This window comes from Capra hircus, chromosome 7 (genome assembly GCF_001704415.2).
Source record: "Capra hircus breed San Clemente chromosome 7, ASM170441v1, whole genome shotgun sequence".
Taxonomy (NCBI): Eukaryota; Metazoa; Chordata; class Mammalia; order Artiodactyla; family Bovidae; genus Capra; species Capra hircus.
The window spans coordinates 48,554,760-48,580,076 of NC_030814.1; the positions used below are offsets into that span (position 1 = coordinate 48,554,760).

Here is a 25,317-nt window from a genome sequence, read left to right on the forward strand (position 1 = left end):
ATCAAACCCAAGTCTCCCCCGTTGTAGGCAGATACTTTACTCTGAGCCACCAGGGCATAAGAATTTAGAGTAACGATAGTAAGCATGATTCAAAATCTCGGAAGAAGAATGGAGGCATAGATCATTAAAATACAAAAGATGTTTAACAAAGAGCTAGAAGATTTAAAGAACAAACAGAGATGAAAACAATACAATAACTGGAATGAAAAATACACTGTAAGAAATCAATAGCAGAATAACTGAGTCAGAAGAAGTGAGTGGAAAGACAGAATGATAGAAATCACAGCCATGGAACAGAAAAAGAAAAAAATAAAGAAATGAAGACAGTTTCAGAAATCTCTGGGATAATATTAAATATACCAACATGCGCTTTATAGGGTCCCGAAGGAGGAGAGAGAGAAAGGGACCGAGAATATATGAAGAGATTATAGCTGAGAAGTCTCCTAACATGAGAAAATAATCACCCAAGTCCAGAAAGAATCCCATACAACATAAACCCAAGGAGGACCATAAACGTCCCAATACATATTAATAAAACAGACAAAAGTTAGAGACAAAAAAATATTAAAAACAAAAGGCAACGAATAACATACAAAGGAACTCCCCCAGAGTTATCAGCTGATTTTTCAGCAGAAACTCTGGAGGCCAGAAGGGATGGCACAATATATTTAAAGTGATAAAAGGGAGACATCTAGAGCCAAGAATACTCTATCCAGCAAAGCTTTCGTTCAAATTCAATGGAGAAATCAAAAGCTTTATAGACAAGCATAAGCTAAGAGAATTCAATACCACCAAACCAGCCTTACGGCAAATCTTAAAGGAACTTCTTTAGGCAGAAAATAAAGGGCGGACAACGAGAATCAGGAAAATTACAAAATGGGAAAGCTCACTGTAAAGGCAAACAAAGTAAAGGCAGGAAATCATCCCTATACCAGCTGACATCAAACTATAAACCTAGAAGAGAGGAGAGTGCGAATGAGGGATATTGGAAATTAAGAGGCCAACAACTTAAAACACTCTTGTGCGTATGCAGACTGCTATATCGAAACCTCGGGGAAATCACACACACACACAAAATCTACAAAAGATACAAACTCAAAAAAGGAAAAGTAATCCAAATACAACAGTAAAGATGGACATTAAATCACAAGAGAAAAGAACAAAAGAAGAAAGGAAGAAAAAAAAATCTTTAGAAATAAATCTAACTAACAACAAAATGGCATTAAAAGCATACATATTGATAATTACCTTAAATGTAAGAGGATTAAATGTTCAAACCAAAAGACATAAATTGGCTGAATGGATACAAAAATAAGACCCATATACACATATGCTATTTACAACAGACTCTTTTAGGAAGGGTCTTAGGAAGCATTACTACAAACAAAGCTAGTGAAGGTGATGGAATTCCAGGCAAACTATTTAAAATCCTAAAAGATGATGCTGTTAAAGTGTTGCACTCAATATGCCAACAAATTTGGGAAATTCAGCAGAGCTCACAGGACTGGAAAAGGTCAGTTTTCATTCCAATCTCAAAGAAGGGCAATGCCAAAGTATGTTCAAACTACCACACAATTATACTCATTTCACATGCTAAAAGGTAATGCTCAAAATCCTTCAAACTAGGCTTCAACAGTATGTGAACCAAGAAATTCCAGATGTACAAGCTGGATTTAGAAAAGGCAGAGAAACCAGAGATCAAATTTCCAATATCCATTATAGAAAAAGAAAGAGAATTCCAGAAAAACATCTACCTCTGCTTCACTGACTACAGTAAACCCTCTGATTGTGTGGGTCACAACAAATTGTGGAAAATTCTAAGAGACAGAAATGCCAGACCACCTTACCTGCCTCCTGAGAAACCTGTATACAGGTCACGAAGCAACAGTGAGAACTGGACATAGAACAACAGAGTAGTTCAAAACTGAGAAAGGAGTACGTCAAGGCGGTATATTGTCACCCTGTTTATTTAACTTATATGCAGAGAACATCATGTGAAATGCCAGGCTGGATAAAGCACAAGTTGGAATCAACATTGCCGGGAGAAATATCAATAACCTCAGATATGCAGATGATACCACCCTAACGGCAGAAAGCAAGGAGGAACTAAATAAAGAGCCTCTTGATGAAGGTGAAAGAGGAATGTGAAAAACTGGTTTAAAACTCAAGACCAAAACAAACGAAGAACATGGCATCCAGTCCCATCACTTTGTGGCAAATAGATGGGGGGAAAATGGAAATAATGACAGATTTTATTTTTGTGGGCTCCAAAATCACTGTGGATGCTGACTGCAGCCATGAATTAAAAGATGCCTGCTCCTTGGAAAAAAAGCTATGATACCTAGACACTGTATTAAAAAGCACAGACGTCACTTTACCAACAAAGGTACATCTGGTCAAATCTATGGTTTTTCCAGTAGTCATGTACAGATATGAGATTTAGACCATAAAGAAAGCTGAGGGCTAAAGAACTGATGCATTCGAACTACAGTGCTGGAGAAGACTCTTGAAAGTCCCTTGGACAGCAAGGAGATCAAATGAGTCAACCCTAAAGGAAATCAACCTTCATTATTCCTGGAAGGACTGATGCTGAAGCTCGAGTACTTTGGCCACCTGATGTGAACAGCTGACTCACTGGAAAAGACCCTGATGCTGGGAAAGACTGAGGGCAGGAAGAGAAGGGGGCAACAGATGAGATGGTTGGATGGCATCATTGACTCAATGGACATGAGTTTGCGCAAACTCCAGCAGACAGTGAAGTACAGGGAAACCTGGTATGCTGCAGTCCAATGGGTCGCAAAGGGTTGGACACAACTGAGCAACTGAACAACAAGGTCAGAATGGCCATCATCAAAACATCTACAAAAAATAAAGGCTAGAAAGGGTGCAGAGAAAAGAGAATGTTCCTACACTATTGGCAGGAATATAAATGAGTACAACCATGATGAAGAAGAATACAGAGGTTTCTTAAAAAACTATATACAGAATTATTAATACCACATGATCCCGCAATAACACTCCAGGGCATATTCCAGAGAAAACCATTATTCAAAAGATACATGCATCCCAGGGTTCACTGCAGGTTTACAATAGCCAAGACGTGGAAGCAACTTATCTATCAACAGACCAATGGGTAAAGAAGGAGTGGTACATATATACAATGGAGTATTACCCAGCAGTAAAAATGAGCAAAATAATATCATTTGCAGCGACATAAATAAACCAAGAGATTCTTATAGTCAGTGATTAAGTCAAACAGAAATGACAAGTACCATATGATATCACTTTATAAGCAAAATCTAAGAAGTTGGTACAAATGAACTTATTTACAAACAGAATTAGGGTCACAGATATAGAAAACAAACCTATCATGGAAAACACTTAGAGATGGGAATAGCAGACCAACTTACCTGCCTCCTGAGAAGCCTGTGTGCAGGTGAAGAGGCAACAGTTAGAACCAAACATGGAACAACAGACTGGTTCAAATTGGCAAGGGAGTACAACAAGGCTGAACATCATCACTCTGGTTATTTAACTTATATGCGGAGTACATCATGTGAAATACCAGGCTGGATGAAGCACAAGCTGGAATCAAGATTGCCAGGAGCTATACCAATAACCTCAGATATACAGATGACATGACCCTAATGGCAGAAAGCAAAGAGGAACTAAAGAGCCTCTTGATGAAAGTGGAAGAGGAGAGTGAAAAAGTTGGCTAAAAGCTCAACATTCAGAAAACAAAGATCATGGCATCTGGTCCCATCACTTCATGAGAAATAGATGGGGAAGCAGTGGAAACAGTAGCTGATTTTTTTGGGGGGGCTCCAAAATCACTGCAGATGGTGACTGGAGCCATGAAATTAAAAGACGCTTACTCCTTGGAGAGAAAGTTATGACCAACCTAGAGAGCATATTAGAAAGCAGAGACATTACTTTGTCAATAAAGGTCCATCTAGTCAAGGCTATGGTTTTTCCAGTGATCATGTATGGATGTGAGAGTTGGACTATAAAGAAAGATGAGTGCCAAAGAATTGATGCTTTTGAACTGTGGTGTTGTAAAGACTCTTGAGAGTCCCTTGGACTGCAAGGAGATGCAACCAGTCCATCCTAAAGGGGATCAGTCCTGGGTGTTCATTGGAAGGACTGATGTTGAAGCTGAAACTCCAGTACTTTGGCCACCTCATGCGAAGAGCTGACTCATTTGAAAAGACCCTGATGCTGGGAAAGATTGAGGGCAGGAGGAGAAGGGGACAGCAGAGGATGAGATGGGTGGATGGCATCACCAACTCAATGAACATGGGTTTGGGTAAACTCCGGGAGTTGATGATAGACAGGGAGGCCTGGCATGCTGCGATTCATGGAGTTGCAAAGAGTCGAACACAACTGAGCAACAGAACTGAACTGAACCTACAGTTATGTAGAAAAAACATATATGAACATCTCCATGACCTTGGCTTTGTTCAGAGTTCACTAAATATGATACCAAAAGCATAGAAAACAATGAAAAATAGATACACTGGCTTTCAAAAAAATAAATCTTCATGCATCACAGGACATTCTCAAAAGAGTGAAAAGACAAGCAAGAGAATGGCAAAAAATGTTTGCAAACCCACAGACTGACTATGGGATTAATATCCAGAATAGGTAAAAGATGTCGACAACACAATTTTAAAATTAGCAAAAAACTAAAAAAACGTTTCTCTAGAAAAGAAATACAAGTGGCCCAGAGCACATAAAAGATGCAGAATATAACTGACTGATGGAAATCAAAACTATAATGAGATACAACCTCACACAGGTCAGAATGGCCATCATCAAAAAACCTACAAACAATAGATGCTGGAGAGGATGTGGAGAAAAGAGACCTTTCCTACACTACAGGTGGGAATGTAAATGGGTACAACCATGATGAAGAAGAATATAGAGGTTCCTTAAAAAACTATGTATGGAACTATGTACGATACGATCCAGCAGTCCCACTCCAGGGCATTTATCGGGAAAAATCAGTATTCTAAAAGACAGATGCACCGCAGCGTTCACGGTAGCACTGTTTACAACAGCCCAAACATGGAAGCCACCTAAATGATCACTCACAGAGGAAAGGATAAAGAAGATGTGGTATGTGTACAATTAAACACTACTCAGCCATTAAAAAGAATGAAACAATGCCATCTGCAGCAACATGGATGGAACTAGAGGCTGTCATACAGTAAGTAACACACGGGAGAAATATCACATAACATCTGTTGTATGTGGAATGTAGAAAGAAATGATACAAATGAATTCATTTACAAAACAGAAACAGAATCACAGACTTAAGAGAATGAACCTGTAACTCCCAGGTGGGAAGGATAGAGGGTATAATTAGTTGGGGATAGACAAGTACACACTGCTATAGTTTAAATGGATAACCCAACAAGGACCTATAATGTAACACATGGAACTCTGCTCAGTGTTACATGGCAGCCTGGATGGGAGGGGAGTTTGGGGAGAATGCATACATTTATATGTATGGCTGAGTCCCTCTGCTAGCCACCTGAAACTATCACATTGGTATCCAGCTACACTCCAATACAAAATTAAAAGGTAAAAGAAAAAAGAACGACCATCATCAAAAAATCTACAAACAATAAACACTGGAGAGGGTGAGGAGTAAAGGGAACTCTCCTACACTACTGGTGGGAATGTAAATGGATACAACCATGATGGAGAATATTCAGGTTCCTTAAAAATCTGTATACAGAACTACCATATGAGCCAGCAATCCCACTCGAAGACATATATCCAGAGAAAACCATTATTCAAAAAGATACATGGATGCCAAGGTTCACTGCAACACTGTTTACAAAAGCCAAGATATGGAAGTAACTTAAGTATCCAGTGACAGACAAATGGGTAAAGCAGAAGCGGTACACATGTACAATGGAGTATGGAGTTCATAAAAATGAATGAAATACCACCATTTACAGCAACATGGATGGACCAGGAGATTCTCATAGTCAGTGATATGTCAGACAAAAAATGATAAATATCATGTGATATCATTCATATGCAGAATCTAAAAAGTTGGTATAAATGAACTTATTTACAAAATAGATATAGAAAATAAACCTATAGTTACCAGAGGGGAAAGTGAGGGGTGGCTGAGAGGCATAAATTAGGAGACTGGGATCAACATATATACACTACTATATCTATATATCTATACTATATCTATACAACAAATAACCAATAAGGCCCTACTATATAGCACAGGGAACTCTATTATTCAGTATTCTGCATTAATTCCTATGTGAAAAGAATCTATAACCGAGTGCATACAGGTATAGATCTAACTAATTCACTTTGCTGAATGCCAGAAACTGATAGAACACTGTATACCAACTAAACTCTAATAAAAATTTAAACATAATATAACATATTTCAGAATTCAATCAAGGAAATGAAAAGCTTCTACCTTGAAAACTCAAAAACATTGCTTAAGGAGGACCTAAATAATTGGAAAGCAACCCATGTTTAAATATTAGAATGCTTACTTTTGCTCAAATAACAATATTAGTCAGCCCAATATACAGATTCATTTCATTCCTGTTCAGAGATTTTTTTTTTTCCCCCTGAAGTGGGAGAAAAATTCCTAATATTTATTTGGAATTCCAACGGATGCTCAAGAGCCAAATTTACCTTGCAAAAGTGTGTTACTGCATTCAAATAGACATACAAACCATCGAGTCTACTTGGAACACAGAAAGAAACCCTCAGCGTAAACTAAGAACTACAGATGAAAACAGACACATCTCCATGACAATGGCCTGGGTTATGGGTCCTAAAATGTGAAGCCAAAGGCATAGAAAACAATGAAAATTAGATATACTGGTCATCAAAAAAGTTAAGAACTTCCATGTGTCACAGGACATTCTCATGAGAGTGAAAGGACAACTAGAGGTTGGCAGAAATATTTACAAACCAGAGGCCTGCTACGGGTTTAAGATGCCAACAACACAATTTAAAAGTGATCCGAAAATCTGAGCAGATATTTCTCTTAAGACGACATACAAATGGCCCACAGCAAATGAAAAGATGCTCAATACCACCAATTACTAGAGAAATGGAAATCAGAACTACAATGAGATGTCTTGTCATACAGGTCACAATGGCCATCATCATAAAACCAACAGGGTCTGATGTTATCTCTAAAAATGGAGCACAACACACTTGACCCAGAAAACCCCACAAATCACACAGATCAAGAGGTTCAAATCTTTGTGTTCACTTTAAGAACACTAGAGAAACCACCCAGGCCATTAAGTGTATGCATATCTGAAAAGCCACCAATATCTGAAGGATGTCACCGTAAAGAGGCAATGCGTGCCATTCCATCATTCCAGCGTGGAGTTGGTAGGTGTGCACAGGCCAAAGAGTGGTCCAAAAAGACTGCTGAATTTTTACTGCACATGCTCAGAAATGCAGAGAGTGCTGAACTTAAGGGCAAAGATATAGATTCTGTGGTCATTGAGCACATTCAGGTGAACAAAGACCCCAGGAGGCAGCACAGGACTTAGAGACTCATGGTCAGATCGACCCACAAGTGAGCCCTCCCTGCCACACTGAGATGATGCTAACTGGAAGAAAACATTGTTCCTAAACCAGAAGAGGAGGTTGTGCAGAAGAAAAAGATATCCCAGAAGAAAGTAAATAAATAAAAATTGATAGTCCAGGAGTAAACACAGCAAAAAATAAATGCATACGAAAGTTTTTTTTAAAAATCTATAAATAAATGTTGGAGAGGGTAATGAGAAAAGGGAACTCTCCTACACAAATGGTGAGAATGTACACGGGTATAACCATGATGAAGAAGAAAATACAAGTTCCCTAAAAAACAATAAACAGAACTATTAATACCATAAGATCCAGCAATCCCATTCCAGGGCATATATCCAGAGAAAACTATTATTCAAAAAGACACATGCACCCCAGGGTTCATGGCAGCACTGTTTACAATAGCAAAGACATGGAGGCCACACAGGTACCTACTAGCAGACAATGGGTAAAGTGGTACATATATACAATGGAGTATTAGTAGCCATAAAAATGAACAAAATAATGTTCTTTGCAGAAACATGGATGGACACAGAGATTCTCACAGCCAGTGATGTAAGTCAGACAGAAAAGGACAAATACCACATGATACCACTTATATCCAAAATCTGAAATGTTGCCATAAATGCAATTATTGATAACACAGATACAGAAAACAAACCTATGGTTACCAGTAGGGAAAGTGAGGGGTGGCTGAAAGGGATAAATTACAAGACTGGGATCAACATACACACATTACTGTATATAAAATAGATGACTAGTAACAACCTACTGTGCAGCACAGGGAACTCTATTTAGTATCCTGCATTAACCCTATGTGAAAAGAACCTAAAAGACAGTGGATATACGAATAATTTAACTGATTCAACTTGCTGTATGCCTGAAGCTAACACAACATTGAATAACAACTATACTTCAAAAAAAATTAAACATAATATAAAATATTTCAGAATTCAGTCAAGGATGTGAAACACTTCTACCCTGAACACTCTAAAACACTGCTTAAAGAAACCTAAATAATTGGAAAACAACATGTTTAAATATATTAGAATGCCTAGTAATGTTCAAATAATAATACTATTCAGTAAAAATAGAGATTCATTTCATTCCTATTCAATCTGATTTTGTTTTCTGAATTGGTAAAAACATCATAATATTCTCATGGAATTCCAAGGGACACTGAAAAGCCAAATAGTATTCCAGATGTGTATTACTGCAGTAGCACAGACATACAGACCATGGAATAGACTTGAGAACAAAGAAACAAACCTTCACTTCTAATTTCACTTGATTTCTGATAGAAGTGCTAAGACTGGTCGCTGGGCCAAGAACAGATCCAACAAATGGCACTGCAAAACTCAGACCTCACGTGCAAAACCTTTACAGTGGACCTTCCCTCATACCATACACAAAATTTAATGCACAATGCCTCAAGGCCTAAAATGCTGGAACTAAGCTATAGAACTGTAGAAGAAAAAAAGGCTGAATATCTCCCTGACCTTCAATTTGGTGTTGGAACCTTCAATTTGACACCTAAGGCACAGAAAACAATGAAAATCAGACATTGGCCTTAAAAAAAAAAAAAAAATAAGAAACTTCCACGCATCACAGGACATTCTCACACGAGTGAAAAGACAACCTAGAGGAGGGCAAAAATGCTGGAACACTGTAGGCCTCCTATGGGTTTAATGTTCAGAATATATAAAAGATGCCAACAACAGAATGCAAAATTGGACCCAAAACCTAAACAGACACATCTCAAAGCAGACACACAAATGGCCAACAGAACATGAAAAGATGTTCAACATCACTAATTATCAAACAAATGGAAATTAAAACTACAATGAGATACCACTGCACATAGGTGAGAATGGCCATTATAAAAAGAAGTTTAAAAACAATAAATGCTGGAGAGAGTGTGGAGAAAATGGAGCCCCCTACACTGCTGGAGGGAGTGTAAATGGGTACACGCATTACAGAGAACACTACCGAGGTTCCTTATAAAACTGTATACAGAACTACCCCACGATCCAGCAATCCTACTCCAAGGCATACATCTAGAAGAAATTAGCATTCCAAAGGATACCCGCACCTCAGGGTCCACTGCACCACTGTTTACAATACCCAAGACTTGGAAGCCACCTAGATGTCCATCAACAGAGGAATGGAGAAAGAAAAAGTGCAACACCTATTCAGGAGATATTACTTAGCCACTAAAAAGAATGAAATAATGCAATTTGCAGCCTCATGGACGGACAGAGAGATTTTCATATTGAGTAAAGAAGATCAGACAGAGATGGAAGAAATACCACAAAATATTCCCTGTATGGGGAATTTAAAAAGAAAGGATACACGCTAACTTATTTAGAAAACAAAATAGACTCACAGACTTAAGAATGACTTATGGTTGCCAGGGGTGAAGGGCAGGGAGAAGGGGTTGTAGGGAGTCTGGGATACATGTGAACACACCCGCTATATTTAAAATGGATAAGCATCAAATCCTACTGTATGGCATATGGTACTGTGCTCAATGCTATATGGCAGCCTGGATGGGAAAGAGTTTAAAGGATAATGGGTATGTGTATATAACAATCGTCATATATTGTTTTTGGATTAATCCCTTGATCATTACATTGTGCCCTTCCTTGTTTCTTGTCATTTTTTTTAAGTTGTAAATATATAAGCACTCAAAATAGGAGCTCCTTAATATATAAAGTAAATGCTAATGGTCATAAAAGCAGAAACAGTGACACACAATAGTGGGGGATTTTTCAGCCAGACGAAAAAAATAAACAAGGAAACATGGGCCCTAAAAGAAACATTAGACCAAACAGACTTAGTTGATATTTATAGAAAACAGGAAACACCTTCTATGGTACACATGGAGTATTCCCCAGGACAGATCACATCATAGGCCAAAATCAAGCTTTGGTAAATTTAAGAAAATTGAAATCACATCAAGCATCTTTTCTGACCACAAAACTATGAGATTAGAAATCAATTACTGGGGAAAAAATGTAAAACACATAAATATGTGGAGACTGTACAATATGTTACTAAACGACCAACGGATCAATGAAAGAATCAAAGAGGTAATAAAAAAATAACTAGGGACAAGTGACAAATAAAAAAATAGCAAACCTATGGGACTCAGCAAATACAATCTTACCTCACAATAAAAATCTCAAATAAACAACCTAACTTTACATTTAAAGCAACTAGTGAAACAAGAAGTAACAAAACCCAAAGTTGGTAAAAGAAAAGAAATCATAAAGATCACAGCAAAAAATCAGTGAAATAGAGACAAAGAAAACAATGGAAAAGATCAATGAACCTAAAACCTAGTTCTTTGAAAAGATAAAACTGATAAACCTTTAGCCAAACTTCTCAGAAAAAAAGTGGCAAAGGGTGCAAATCAATAAAATTAGAAATGAAGAAGTTATACAATGACCACCACAGAAACACAAAGGATCATAAGATGACCACACACACATACGCACAAAAACTATATGCAAAAAAAAAACCGGACAACTTAGAAGAAATGGACAAATTCTGAGAAAGACACAACCTTCCAAGACTGAACCAGGAGGAACAGAAAATATGAACAGACCAGTCACAAGTGCTGAAACTGAAACAGTGATTTTAAACTCCCAAAACAAAAGTCCATAACCAGGGGGCTACACAGGCAAATTCTATCAAACATTTAGAGGAGAGTTAATGCCTATCCTATCCTTCTGAAACTCTTCCCAAAAACTGCAGAGAAGAAATATTCCCAAGCTCATTCTATGAGGCCACCATCACCCTGACACCAACCAAAGACACAGCACACACAAAAGGAACTACTGAACAGAGACACAAAACACTCAACAAAATAGCAGCAAACTGAATCCAACGATACACTGGAAGGATCACACACCACCATCAAGTGGGATTTATCTCAAGGATGCGAGAATTCTTCGATACCCACAAATCAATGTGACACGCCACATTAACAAACTGAAGAACAAAAACCATATGATCATCTCAACAGATGCAGAGAAAGCTTTTGACAAAATGCAACACCCATTTATGATTAAAAAAAAAAAAACACACTGCAGAAAGTGGGCATAAAGGGAACTTACCTCAACATACTAAAGGCCATATATGACAAACTCACAGCTAATACCATTCTCAATAGTGAAAAGCTGAAACCATCCCCTACAAATCAGGAACAAGGCAAGGATGTCCTCTGCCACACTTTTATTCAACATAGTTTTAGAAGTCCTAGCATTGGCAATCAAAGAAGAAAAAGAAATGAAAGGAATCTAAATTGGAAAAGAAGTAAAATTGCCACTGTTTGCAGATGACATGATACTATACACAGAAAATCCTAAAGATGGTACTAGTAAATTACTATAACTCATTGATCAATTTGGTAAAGTTGCAGGGTACAAAATTAATACAAAGAAATCACTTGCTTTCCTACACACGAGCAATAAAGGTCAGAAACAGAAATTAAGAAAACAATCCCATTTATCATCACATCAAAAAGAATAAAATACCTAGGAACAAACCCATGTAAGACAAAAGGTCTGTACTATGAAAACTATAAGATGCTGATGAAAGGAAACAGAAGATGACAGAAACGGAGGGATACACCATGGTTTTGGATTGGAAGCATCAATACTGTCAAAATGACTGTACTACCCAAAACAATCTACAGATTCAATGCAATCCCTATCGAATTACCAATAGCATTTTTCACTGAATTAGAACAAATATTTTAAGTTTGTACAGAGTCACGAAAGACTGAATAGCCAAAGCAATGCTGAGAAAGGAAAATGCAGGCGGAGGGATCAGGCTCCCTGACTTCAGACTACACTACAAAGCCCAGTCACCAAGAGGCATGCTACTGGTACAAAAGCAGAAATACAGGTCAACAGAACAGGACTGCAAGCCCAGAAACACAACCCCGCACTTATGCGCAATTAACTTATGACAAAGGAGGCAAGACTACACACTGGAGAAAAGACAGTCTCTTCAATAAATGGTGCCAGGAAAACTGGACAGCTACATGCAAAAGAATGAAATTATTCTCTAATACCAGACACAAAAATTAACTAAAAATGGATCAAAAACTAAATATAAGGCTGGACATTATAAAACTCTTGGAGGAAAACACAGGCAGAACACTCTGACATAAATTGCAGCAAGATCTTTTTGAATTAACCTTCCAGAGTAATGAAAATAAAAACAAAAATAAACAAATGGGACTCAAACTCAAAAGTTTCCTCACAGCAAAGGAAACCATAAACAGAAAGACAATCCACAAAATAGGAGAAAATATTTGTAAACAAAGTGACTGACAAGGGATTAATCTCCAAAATAGACACAAAACTGTTCATGAAGCTCTAGGTCGAAAAACAACACAATCAAAAAATAGACAGAAGATCAGACGTTTTCGCAAAGAAGACATACAGATGGCCAAAAAGCACATGAAAAGATACTCAACATCACTAAATATCAGAGAAATGGAAAGCCAAATACAGTGACCTATCACTTCACACCAGTCAGAATGGCCATCATCAAAACCTATGCAAACAATACACAGAGAGCTCTGCACGGTGCTCTGCGACGATGCAGAGGAGTGGAGCAGGCCAGGGGGCTGGGGAGGCTTAGAGGGAGGGATATATATACATATATGATCATGACCGATTTTCACTGATGTAAGGCAGAGATCCCCCCAACACTGTAAAACAATGCTCCAATTAAAAAAATCAAAAAAATATGCGAACAGTAAATGCTGAAGAGGGTGAGGAGAAAAGGGAATCCTCCTACACTGTTGGCAGGAATGTAAACTGGTATAGCCACTAGGCAGAATGTTATGGAGGTTTCCTAAAAAACTAAAATAGAGCTACCATATGATCCAGCAATTCCAGTTCTGGGCACATATTCAGAGAAAACCATAATTTGACAAGATACATGTACCATAATGTTCGCTGCAGCATTATTTACAACAGCCAAGACAAGGAAACCACCTAAATGTCCACCCACAGGAGAATGGATAAAGAGGAGGCACATATAGTAGCTCAAATGGTAAAGAATCTGCCTGCAACGCAGGAAACCCAAGTTCAATTCCTGGGTCAGGAAGATCCTCTGGAGAAGAGAATGGCAATCCATTCCAGTATTCTTACCTGGAGAATCCCACGGACAGAGGAGCCTGGAGGGCACAGTCCATGGGATCGCAAAGAGTCGGATACGACTGAGCAACTGACAGTACCTACTACTCACCCATTAAAAAGAATGAAATAATGCCATTTGCAGCTACATGGATACTACAGATTATCACACTGAATAAGCCAAAGTAAATATCGTATCTCATAAGCAGAATCTGATTTCTAAGAAATGATACAAATGAACTTAGTCACAAAACAGAAACAGTTACAGATATGGAAAACAAACTTATGGTTACCAAAGAAGGGAGAGGGATAATCAGCAGTATGGGATTAACATGTACACACGACCATAAATGAGAGAGAGAGCCAACGAGCACCCGCTGTATAGCACAGGGAACTCTCCTCGATATTCTGGGATAACCTATATGAGGAAAGAATCTAAAAATGAATGGATATGTATATATGTATAACTGAATTACTTTTCTGTACACCTGAAACTAATACAACACTGTAAATCAACTATACATCAATAAAATTTTAAAAAGAAAGAAAATAAACTCATGACAGTGCTCATCTCTGGGGTGGGTACAATTATAGTGCCTTTTCACTTTCTCTGCTATATATTTCTGTAATATTCTTAAAATTCAACCAATTCCTTTGTAAGGCAGAAGTAGTACAAGGAATATTAAAGGTGGGGGTGAGACAGACGAGAGGCAGAAGATGCCCACTCCCAGGACAGCAGAGCCTGGGGGCTGGGGATGAACTGGGGGCTATCGTCACATCACTGCTACCCCCAAATGCCCTCTACCTAGGGCTGTGACTGCTCTGTGGGCTGTGTGGTTCTGGAAGAGGCCACAGGGGTCAGGTCAAATGTTACCCTAAATGGGTCCATGCACTCTCCTGTTGTCCCCACGGCACTGCACTCCGAGGGTCCGGATGCTAAGGGCCCGTGGAAGTTGTGAGTAGGGGCAGAGCCAGGCCCACTTACCTGTGTGGAAGAATTTCCCTGAGTAGCCCAGGTTGAAAGTGAAGTTTGGGATGTGTGTCCGTAGTTCGTTCTGTGTATCAAACAGGGCCTAGGATAGGCAGAGTGGGGACAGTGGGGTGAGAGGAAGCCAGGAGCTCCTGCTCCTCCCATGAGGGCCCACATCAAGGGTCTGGCTCCAACAGGACCAGCTACAAAGGCTGCAGGGCCCAGGGAAAAATAAGAATAGGGATGTTTGCACAAAAATTGTTAAAAATGTCAGGAAGGCAACAGCAGAGGATCACCTTGTGTGGGCGTCTTCAAAGCATGGGGCCCTCTGTGACTGTGCACGCCCCGTTCCCACGAAGCCAGCCTGTGCCGCCACCTCCACCAGGCCTCCAGCCAGACAAGGCCTAGACCCTAAGCCTGGTACTGCTGTGTCCTTGAGAAAGTTTAGCAACTTCTCCAGGCCTCAGTTTCCCTAGGTGTGAAATGGGGATAACAACAGCTCTCTCATGGGACTCTAAATGAGATACTACATGTAAAACAGCCTGGCATTTTGGCAAATGATGAAAAATGGTGGCATCGCCACGCCTGCAGTCACTGCCACTGTGAGCCTCACGTCTCCATCTGCCAAATAAGGGGGATTTCACCTCACTGGTGACTAAAAGGCTGATATCAAAGGACCACAACTTTTCCAAAGATGTACTGTGTGTCCAGCAATGCAGCGTTTCCATGCATGGCACACCCAGTGCTTTGCATGTCAGTGAAGGGATGCTGACCCTTGTCAAACAAACAGTTGTCCTCTGGAGTAGGGACTCAAAAAATCCCTACCAGGCATGATGTGCAAGGCTGCTGGGAAACCTGCAAGAGCCTGCTATCAGAACACTTTGCAAACAGAAAGTCCTGGCTCTCCTGGGGCCATGCACTACCTCATGGATATCCACGCCCTAGCTGTGTTGCCTTGGGCCAGTCACTTCACCTTTCTGAATCTTAGTATCTGCCTCTGTAAAACGGGATTTAAAACAATATCCATCTCACAAAGCTGCTGTGAGGATCAGATGAGGCAACACACAGAAAGGGCTGAACACAGAGCCTGGAGCTTGCCAAGCCTTGAATAAAAGCTGCTGTTGGTATTACTTAAGTTGTACTGGACAGCTCGTACTGTACAAGTTAATGAGGCAACATTCATGTTTCTGAAAGAAAAGCTCAGTTGTCACCAGTGCTTGGGACTGAAGAAAAAAATTTTTTTAAGCTGTCCATTCTGACTTTAAAAAGGATGCTTAAGGCAAATGGGACCCGCTGCTGGAGGGCTCAGCAGTCTCCACTGAGCTGCGTGCGTGGAAGAAGGCATCTCTGTTGGTACTCTTCTACAGAAACAGCTCCAAACTGCTAGCACTCTTCTCACTCTAAAAATGGGGAAAATAAGAACCAAGAGGCCAAGTCTGGGGTTCATGGGAGACACAGTGAGTCTGGCAGCCTGATTTCCTTCTGGGGCCAACCCTGGACCTCTCAAGGACTCATCCTGGACAGGGAGCAAAGACCTAAGTTACAGAGGAAAGAGCAAGGCTGGGCCACTGGAAGAATGACCTAGGTAGAAAACAGAGTAATCTACTCTGTGGGAGGTGGGTTGTGGCATTGTATGAAGCCTCAGCTGGAAGGCTCACGAGGAGTTGTCACAAAACTTTCTTCCAACAGAGGAGCCCTTGAGGAGGTGAAATCTCAGAAGCAAACATGTAAAAAAGCAATACTGCCCTGTCCTAAAAGTGGGGCAGAGAGCTCAGAGCCTGGCACCTGCACACACACCCCACCCCCACCCCAGCCATCCAGGGCCCTCCCACCCACCCCATCTTGTCATTTCACTGCTGAGGCTCAGACAAAGGAAGGGGTGTACTCAGGTTACCCACTTAGGGGCAGACTGGGACTTGAACCCAGGTCTTGACTCCCCAGACACTGCCTGCTCCCCAACAGTCCCTGCTCTGCTCTTCTCCTCTGGAGGTGTAAGGAGGAGCAGAGAGTTCACTCTGGACCAAGGAAGAGTCAACACATCCCCCTGCCCCTCACCCCGGGGGCCCTACCCACTATGGCCCTTTCAGGACCTACAGAGAATCCCAACACAACACCCATGGGAGGAAAGCATTCCTGTAAAGTCTCTTTCACTCCTCCTAACATCAAAAAAAAAGTCTTGGTTTGGTGCTAATACATTTCTAACTCTCACTAATCTCACATAAGAGAGGACAGGCGGTCAGTAGGCAGCAGGACTTCGCTAGAATTTAATCCCCTGTTTTGTTTTCACTGGATCCATTGTTATGGCTGCCCTCTATTTATGGCATGTGATACTGATTTCCCCATTTACACAAGTGATGTTGTTCCCTTTGCATAACCCTGAGTAAAATAGTGAGTAGATGGAAGCTGTCTTTTAGAGAATGCTTAATGGTCTTAATTTGTAGGTGTCTCTTTTACAGTGAAACGTGTAAAATTTCATGGCTTGCAAAATGCTTTTACATACAGTTAGTTAAGTTAGGTAAACATTTTTTTAATTAAATACATGCCTTCCACCATCTATACAGAGCTCAGTTAAAGTATGCCTTGTGTATAATTTAAGCTCTAATTCTTGTTTTATGAGTTTTGGAGGAGCTTTGATACTGACATACACATTTTTGAGAGTTAAAAATCATGTCTGGATTAAGAGGTAGGTAAACAACTCTGCACAGCTCCCATCTCTCAGTAGTTATGTTCCTGAGCCCCACATATCCAGAAGCAAAATTCCTCTATATTCAGTACTTCAAATAATTTTAAATGGCAACCTGCTGCGAAGAAGACAATAGAACCAAACAGCCAAGGGAGGGGGACAGACAGCATAAAGGAGGTACAGAGAGCAAAGTCACAGTGGGGACAGCAGACGCTGATGGTGCTGAGGCGTCCCCTGCCCCCGCTGGCACCCCCAGCCATACCTTCACGTCCTCCACCTTCATGCGTGTGCCCTCCTTGCCCACGAAGATGTCATCGATGTCCACTAGGATGTAGCGGTCCAAAGGCAGCGAGAGGCGCTTGCCCGTGAGGAAGGCCACGGCGTCGACGAAGACGAGTTTGTGCAGCCAGAAGTTGAGGTTGTTCCCAAAAAGGACACGCTGGATGCCGTCGTGCAGGCCCAGGTCCTGGACCACCGTGGCGTGCAGCGCGGCGTGCAGCCCGGCGTCCGCGCCCAGGTGCGGGATGGACTCAGACGAGCGCGTCTTGGCCAGCAGCACCGGCTCGTAAGTGGAGTGGTTCGACTGGAACACAGTCCAGTCCTCGCCGGGCAGCACGCCCTTCTCCACCTCACTGGGCCGGGTCACGTAGAGCAGCGGGGACTTGGGGTTGATGCTGCAGTCCTTCAGGCCCAGGTTCGAGTGCAGGAACAGGGGGAAACCTTTGAGCTGCGCGCTCAGCAGGCTGTTCTCATTGGCCTGCAGCAGGGAGGGGAGGAGAGGGGAGGGGGAAGACAGCCATCAGATCCACAGCCTCCTGGGACCATGGAATCTCAGGTGTAATACTGAGATGGGCAGAGAACAGGAAGGTCAGCAGTACCCGCTCTCATTCCCGGAGGCCTCATCACACTCCTGAGCCTGTGTGAATGTAGCATGCCCCACTCCGCCCATCTCAGTACTACACCAGCTAACACACAGGACGGCTTCCCAAAGCCAGGAGCCAGGCTTGCGTACTTTACATGAAGGGGCCCTGTAATCCTCCCAGCAGCCCCACGATGGAGGCATCTCCGATATACAGACAAGGAGACCAGGTCCGGAAAGGCTAGGTAACCTGTCCAAAATCACACATGGGAAAGCTAGCAGTGGAGCACATGGATTCCGCCACCAGTCTGCCTGACCTTGAGCAAGTTATGTAAACTCCTCACACCTCAGTTTCCTCTGCTATAAAACATGGCCAAGAATGGCAGCAAGTCCCTCAGGGCTGGTGGAGGGTGAGCATTAAGCCTGGCAAAGTGATCACAACAGGGCTGGCGGCGTCACCATCGCTCCTTCAGTCCTCACATCAGCCTCTGTCGCCCCGCTTCACAGGCAAGGACACCGAGGCTCTGAGTGCGGTGCCGTCCTGGGTGACACAGTGGTCAGGACGAGCCACACCGCACAGCCAGATGGCTGACCCCAGAGCCCGCCCGCCTGACCACCGGGTTCCCTGCCTGGGCTTTCCAAGCTGGCTTCTGCTACACCATCTCTCCTTCAGGAGAAAGCCTGGGCGAATGTCCACGGAGAAGAGATCAGAGCACAGGAGACTGCTGGGGGTACAGGAAGAGATACTCCGCCGCAAAGTGCTCCCAACCCCTAGACGCCCCAGCACTCCCGAGGCCACGCCCTGCAGGAGTCCAGCTCCCTGTGCCTCTGTCTCCTCCCAGGATCCACTGCTGCCAGCTCTCTAGGGACCTTCAGACAGTACCCACAGCACCCTCTCCTTCCTCTTCCCTAGACCCACAGCCCCTGCCCCTTGTCCTTCACCCTCCCAGTCACCTTCCTCTGGTTGTAGTACAATCTGTCTTTGTCCCTGTGCCAGCTCCTTTGTGTCTTCTTGGCCTGACAAACTCTTGCTCATCCTTCAAAACCCAATGCATCTGCCCTCTTCTCATCCCTGGGACCATATTAAAGCCTCAGCTGCAGCACCTCTCACCTCGGCTGCGGCACTATCTGTTCAGAGTCTCTCTGCCAGTCTGTGCCCTCTCAAGGGCAGGGATGATGTCATTTCCACCTTGGATCCCTGGTGCCAGCACAGGCTTGACACCCAGTGGGAGAAAAGGCATATTTGATGAGCAACTGAATTTTTAAAAAGAAAGAACAGACAGATCCCGAATACCTGGCACATGCCAGCTGTTCATTACACATTTCATTTGTTTAACCTACAATTATTCACTATTCCAGGCACTGTGTTAAGTAACAGGCATGTGGTGAGAAAACAGACACTGCTCCTGCCCTTATGAACTATAAAGGCAAGCAGAGAAGAGAGAAATCAAAATAGCGGAAATGCACATAAAACGTCAATGTGGCACAACTACACAGAAGAGGTTCAGAGCTCTAGAAGAGTAGGTAACTGAGCATAGTCAGCTAGCTCAAGAGAGGCTTCGCTAGGAAACGGACTTCTGAACTAAGATTTAAAGAATGAGTAAGTGTCAACTAGGGCAGAGGTGGGAACCAAGTTCAAAGAACAGCAAGTGCAAAGGTCCTGAGATTGGAGAGAGTGCGACAGTCAAGGAACATGGAAAGGCCAGCAGAGTGATCAACAGGGAGAAGAGGCAGAAAGGTCAGCTGGGGCCAGACCTGCAGGACCCTGGAGGATGGAAGTGGCACTGGGAAGCCAACAGACTCCATCAATGGGATTTGAACAGAGGGATGACAGGTTCCTATTTGCATTTTAAAGGTCCATCTGACCACTGTGTGAGGAATGAGTGCGGTGGGACAAAGCAAGAGTGGACAAAGGGTGCCAAATGGTTGGAGAGGGAGGCAGGGTGGTGTGCTGGGCCATGCTGGAGAGCTGGCCTGTGAGCGCCATGCAAGGACACTTGAGAGGGCCGAGCCTTGTGCTAGGGCACCTTTCAGTAATAACCTCCATGCACAAGTGCTTTTCTGTAAGGCTCTGGAGGGCCCTGGCCTCACAAGCTGAGGTAAGGGGCCTGTGTTCCACTCTCCACACACCAGGAACACATGCCAACTCCCCACCCTTGTGCTGAGAGTCCCAAACTGAGAGGCCCCTCCCCCAGCCCCAGAGTCCCCAAGACTACTAAGCTAGCACCGAGGACAAAGGCAGTGGGAGCCAGCGACATCTCAGACCCTGTCCATCACCTGCTGTGGCCAGGGAGGCCACAGTGGACCACAGGCACTGGGGGATCCCATTTCAAAGCCCCGATCCTGAACTGACTGCCAGGCGCTGGCAGCTCAGGCAGCTGGCCTGCTGGGACGCGACGAGGAAGGGAGAAAGCCAAGTCACTGACTGTCCACCCCAATCTGCAGTGAAAGCAAATGTCTAGGAAGGGAAGGGAAAGTAACCATAAGCATGGCAGAGACTGAATCCCCACTGTGGGGCTCGCCCCAAAGGAGAGGAATCATTCCTGTTCTTCAGCACTGGGGACCCACACAGGAGACACCAAGTCTTCCAGTGGGGTCATCAGGCAGAGGAAGGAACAGCCCTGACCTGGGAATGGGGAGGCCTAGTACATGGCACCCCACTCCAGTACTCTTGCCTGGAAAATCCCATGGACGGAGGAGCCTGGTGGGCTTCAGTCCATGGGGTCACGGAGAGTTGCTTTTCTCTTTCACGCGTTGGAGAAGGACATGGCAATACTCCAGTATTCTTGCCTGGAGAATCCCAGGGACAGGGGAGCCTGGTGGGCTGCCATCTATGGGGTCGCACAGAGTCGGACACAACTGAAGCGACTTAGCAGCAGCAGTACAGACTGAAGTAACTGGTTGCATGACCTTGGAAACCTCAGGGTGCTACTTCCCAAGGCACTACTTCTTAGGGCCTCAGGTCTTACAGCCATTGGTCAGTTTGCTCCTGCAAGTGGGCTAAAAGAGCTGAGCGTGGTGGCTGAATCTTGGCTCAGACTTATGAGCTGTGTCAGTCTAGACAGCCATGTTACTTTTGGAGCCTCAATTCCTCACCTGAAAACAAAGTACTCACTTCACCAGGACTTATGAGAATTATATATGATAAAGCACTAGAGCATTTAGGTCTGACCTAAATCAAAGCCCTTCCGATTATTCAGTGGAGTTGATGAATAGATTCAAGGGATTAGATCTAGTAGACAGAATGCCTGAAGAACTATGGACAGAGGTTTGTAACACTGTACAGGAGGTACTGACCAAAACCATACCTAAGAAAAAAAAAATGCAAGAAGGCAAAGTGGTTGTCTGAGGAGGCCTTACAAATAGCTGAGAAAAGAAGAGAAGAGAAAGGCAAAGGAGAAAGGAAAAGATATACTCAACTGAATGCAAAGTTCCAGAGAATAGCAAGGAGAGATAAGAAAGCCTTCATAAGTGAACAATGCAAAGAAATGGAGGAAAACAACAAAAAGACTAGAGATCTCAAGAAAATTGGAGATACCAAGGGAACATTTCATGGAAAGATGGGCACAATAAAGGACAAAAACAGCAAGGACCTAACAGAAGCAGAAGAGATGAAGAAGAGGTGGCAAGAAGACACAGAGAAACTGTACAAAAAAGGTCTTAATGACCCAAATAACCATGATGGTGTGATCACTTACCTAGAGCCAGATATCCTGGAATGTGAAGTCAGGTGGGTCTTACGAAACTCACTATGAACAAAGCTAGTGGAGGTGATGGAATTCCAGCTGAGCTATTTTAAATCCTATAAGATGATACTGTTTAAAGTGCTGCACCCAAAATGCCAGCAAATTTGGAAGACTCAGCAGTGGCCACAGAACTGGAAAAGGTCAGTTTTCATTCCAATCCCAAAGAAGGGCAATGCCAAAGAATGTTCAAATTACCACACAATTGCACATTTCACATGCTAGCAAGATTATGCTCAAAATTCTTCAACCTAGACTTCAGCAGTATGTGAACCAAGAATTTTCAGGTGTTCAAGCTGGATCCAAAAAAGACAGAGGAACCAGAGATCAAATTGCCAACATCCGCTGGATCTTAGAAAAAGCAAGGGAATTAAAAAAAAATCTACTTCTGCTTTATTGACTATGCTAAAGCCTTTGACTGTGTGGATCACAACAAACTGTGGAAAATTCTTAAAATGATGGGAATACCAGACCACCTTTCCTGCCTCCTGAGAAACCTGTAGGCAGGAAAAGAATCAACAGAACCGAACATGGAACAATGGACTGGCTCAAAACGGGGAAAGGAGTACGTCAAGGTTGTATACCGTCACTCTGCTTATTTCACTTGTATGCAGAGTAGTACATCCTGTGAAAAGCCGGCCTAGATGACTCACAAGCTGGAACCAAGACTGCCAGGAGAAACATCAACAACCTCAGATATGCAGATGACACCAGTTTAATGGCAGAAAGCGAAGAGGAAGTCAAGAGCCTCTTGATGAAAGTAAAAGAGAAGAATGAAAAAGCTGGCTTAAAACTCAACATTCGAAAAACTAAGATCACGGCATCCATCCCATCACTTCATGGGAAATAGATAGGGAAAAAGTAGAAACAGTGATAGACTTTATTTTCTTGGGCTCCCAAATCACTGGGGATGGGGACAGTAGCCATGAGATTAAAAGACGCTTGCTCCGTGGAAATAAGGCTATGATAAACCTAGACATGGTATTCAAAAGCACAGACATTACTTAGCCAACAAAGGTCCGTCTAGTCAAAGCTATGGTTTTTCCAGTAGTCATGTATGGATGTGAGTGTTGGATCATAAAGAGAGCTGAACGCTGAAGAATTCATGCTTTTGAACTGTGGTGCTGGGGAAGACTCTTGAGAATCTCTTGGACTGCGAGAAAATCAAACCAGTCAATGTTAAAGGTAATCAACCCTGATTATTCATTGGAAGGACTGACGCTTAGGTTGAAGCTCCAACACTTTGGCCACCTGATGGGAAGAGCTGACTCTTTGGAAAAGACCCTGATGCTGGGGAAGATTGAGGGCAGGAGGAGAAGGGGGTGACAGAGGATGAGATGATTGAATGGTGTCACCGATTCAATGGACATGAGTTTGAGCAATCTCTGGGAGATGGTGAATGACAGGGAAGCCTGGCATGCTAAGTGCTGCAGTCCATAGGGTCACAAAGAGTTGGACATGACTGAGCAACTGAACAACAAGGCCTGCAGGGCAATAAGCTGAGGGTGTGGCACAGAGTAAGTGTACAAACAGGGCTTCCCAGGTGGCACTAGTGGCAAAGACTCCAGTTGCCAATGTAGGGGTTTGATCCCTGGGTCTGAAAGGTCCCCTGGAGGAGCATGCAGCAACCCACTACAGTCGTCTTACCTGGAGAATCCCCATGGACAGAGGAGCCTGGCAGGCTACAGTCCATGGGGTCGCAAAGAGTCAGACACGACTGAGGTAACTTACACACACACACACAAGTGTGCACAGAAAGCATTAGTGGCCCTTGTCAGGCCTCTGTCAGGATGTGCTCAACCCAGGGGAACCTGGAGCTGCCAGGCTCAGCCAGGAAACAGGGCTACTGATGAAGACCGACTCTGCCCTCAGGGACTTCAGGGGCACATGTTGGCTGAGCCACAAGACAGAGATCCACCCCCAGTTGTGTGTGCTGAGTAAGATGACAAGGCAAGCCAGCTGCCATTTCCTGGGTGGCTCTGGGTACCAAGCACTGTGCTCGTGCTTTCTGTCCACTGTCCTGTCTTCAATGTGGCACAACAAAGGCGGGTGCTGTGACTGGCTCCATCTCATAGACCAGCTGAATATCCTGCCCAAGGTCACTCTGTCTATAACTGACAGAAAGAGCTGACCCACAGTCTGGACTCTCCAGCCCCTGCTCTCCCACTGACCAGGGAGTCCAGTGCTGTGGGCATTGGAAAGTGGGCGCTTCCAGACCCCTGGAGTTCCAACCCCCGACCTGCAGCACATGTTTCTTACAGAAGAGCAGAAACACGCAGCTTGACCACCAGATGGCTCCAGTCAGAATGGAAAGTCACCAGCCCCTGATGAAAACCACAGAGGGGGTCTTGTCTTACAAAGAAGGGTGGAAAGAGCATGGAAAACTGGAATGACCACAGGCCCCACAGGAGACTCAGCATACCCCTGCCCCTCCCTGGGCCAAATGTTCACCTTCTGTATAGCAACGGACCAGGGCCTGAGAGGATCCCAGCTCTGTTGTACCCACTGCACCCAATGACCAGAGTCCACTGACTAGTCCCCAGAAACCAGGGGAGCTCTGGGCACTGGGCGTGGCCTCTGGTGCAAATGCTACTAAATACGTGGTTTTCAATGCTCCTGGACCCATCCCAGTGTTGGGAATAAAGTCTGTGGAACCAGATCACCTAGGTTCAAATCCTACGCCTACGCTCATTAGAGGTGTTGAGTGTGGGGACACTGCTTTGCCCCTCCGTGCCTCAGTTTCCTTCTCTCTCAAATCAAGATGACTTCCATCTGGTTTGGAGGATGGTCTATGAGTGTTAAATGTGTTAGTTCACATAAAGTGCATAGGATGTGTGTGGCTGTGCTTGAGCACTCCGTAGCTGTCAGCCACGCCGACGTTTCTCAGGCCTGGGGCTCTGCATCGAGCATAATGAAGCTCATGGCAGGAAAGGGAACAGAGGCCAGGAGCAAAGGGAAAGCAGACAATGCAGCCGTCTGACGCTATGCCACTGCCCAGCCATAAACCAGGCCAGCATTCCCCAGATGCTGAGACACGAAATAAAGGGTTTTGTCATCAAGCCAGCTGGGGAACAAAGCTCACCAGGTTGGTCCACTGCAGGACTTCTAAGGGCCTTCAATTTCTTGGCCCACAAAACCTTTTCTAGTGGCAGAGCATCCTACTCCATTAGTGTGTGAAAGAATACACCGTGAGACACCCTCATCTAGACCACAGTCCTCCCAGCACAGCGTGGCTGTGCCACCAACGCCTGGGCACGAACGAGCAGCCACTGGTGCACATGGGCTACTTCTGACCCATCTCCTGCTCC

The 25,317-nt window shown here is 43.5% G+C and overlaps 1 protein-coding gene across 8 annotated transcripts in view; it reads right to left on the bottom strand.

The window, feature by feature from the left end:
- Window positions 1-25,317, bottom strand: part of NDST1 (N-deacetylase and N-sulfotransferase 1) — an 84,108-nt gene that overhangs the window by 27,257 nt on the left and 31,534 nt on the right. For all 8 annotated transcript variants that reach the window (XM_018050151.1, XM_018050148.1, XM_018050150.1 and 5 more), the window contains 2 exons: window positions 17,670-18,164; window positions 14,740-14,827 (listed from right to left, as the gene is read on the bottom strand). In XM_018050151.1, the coding sequence (XP_017905640.1) occupies window positions 14,740-14,827; window positions 17,670-18,164 (583 nt within the window). The remainder of the gene's footprint in view (window positions 1-14,739; window positions 14,828-17,669; window positions 18,165-25,317) is intronic.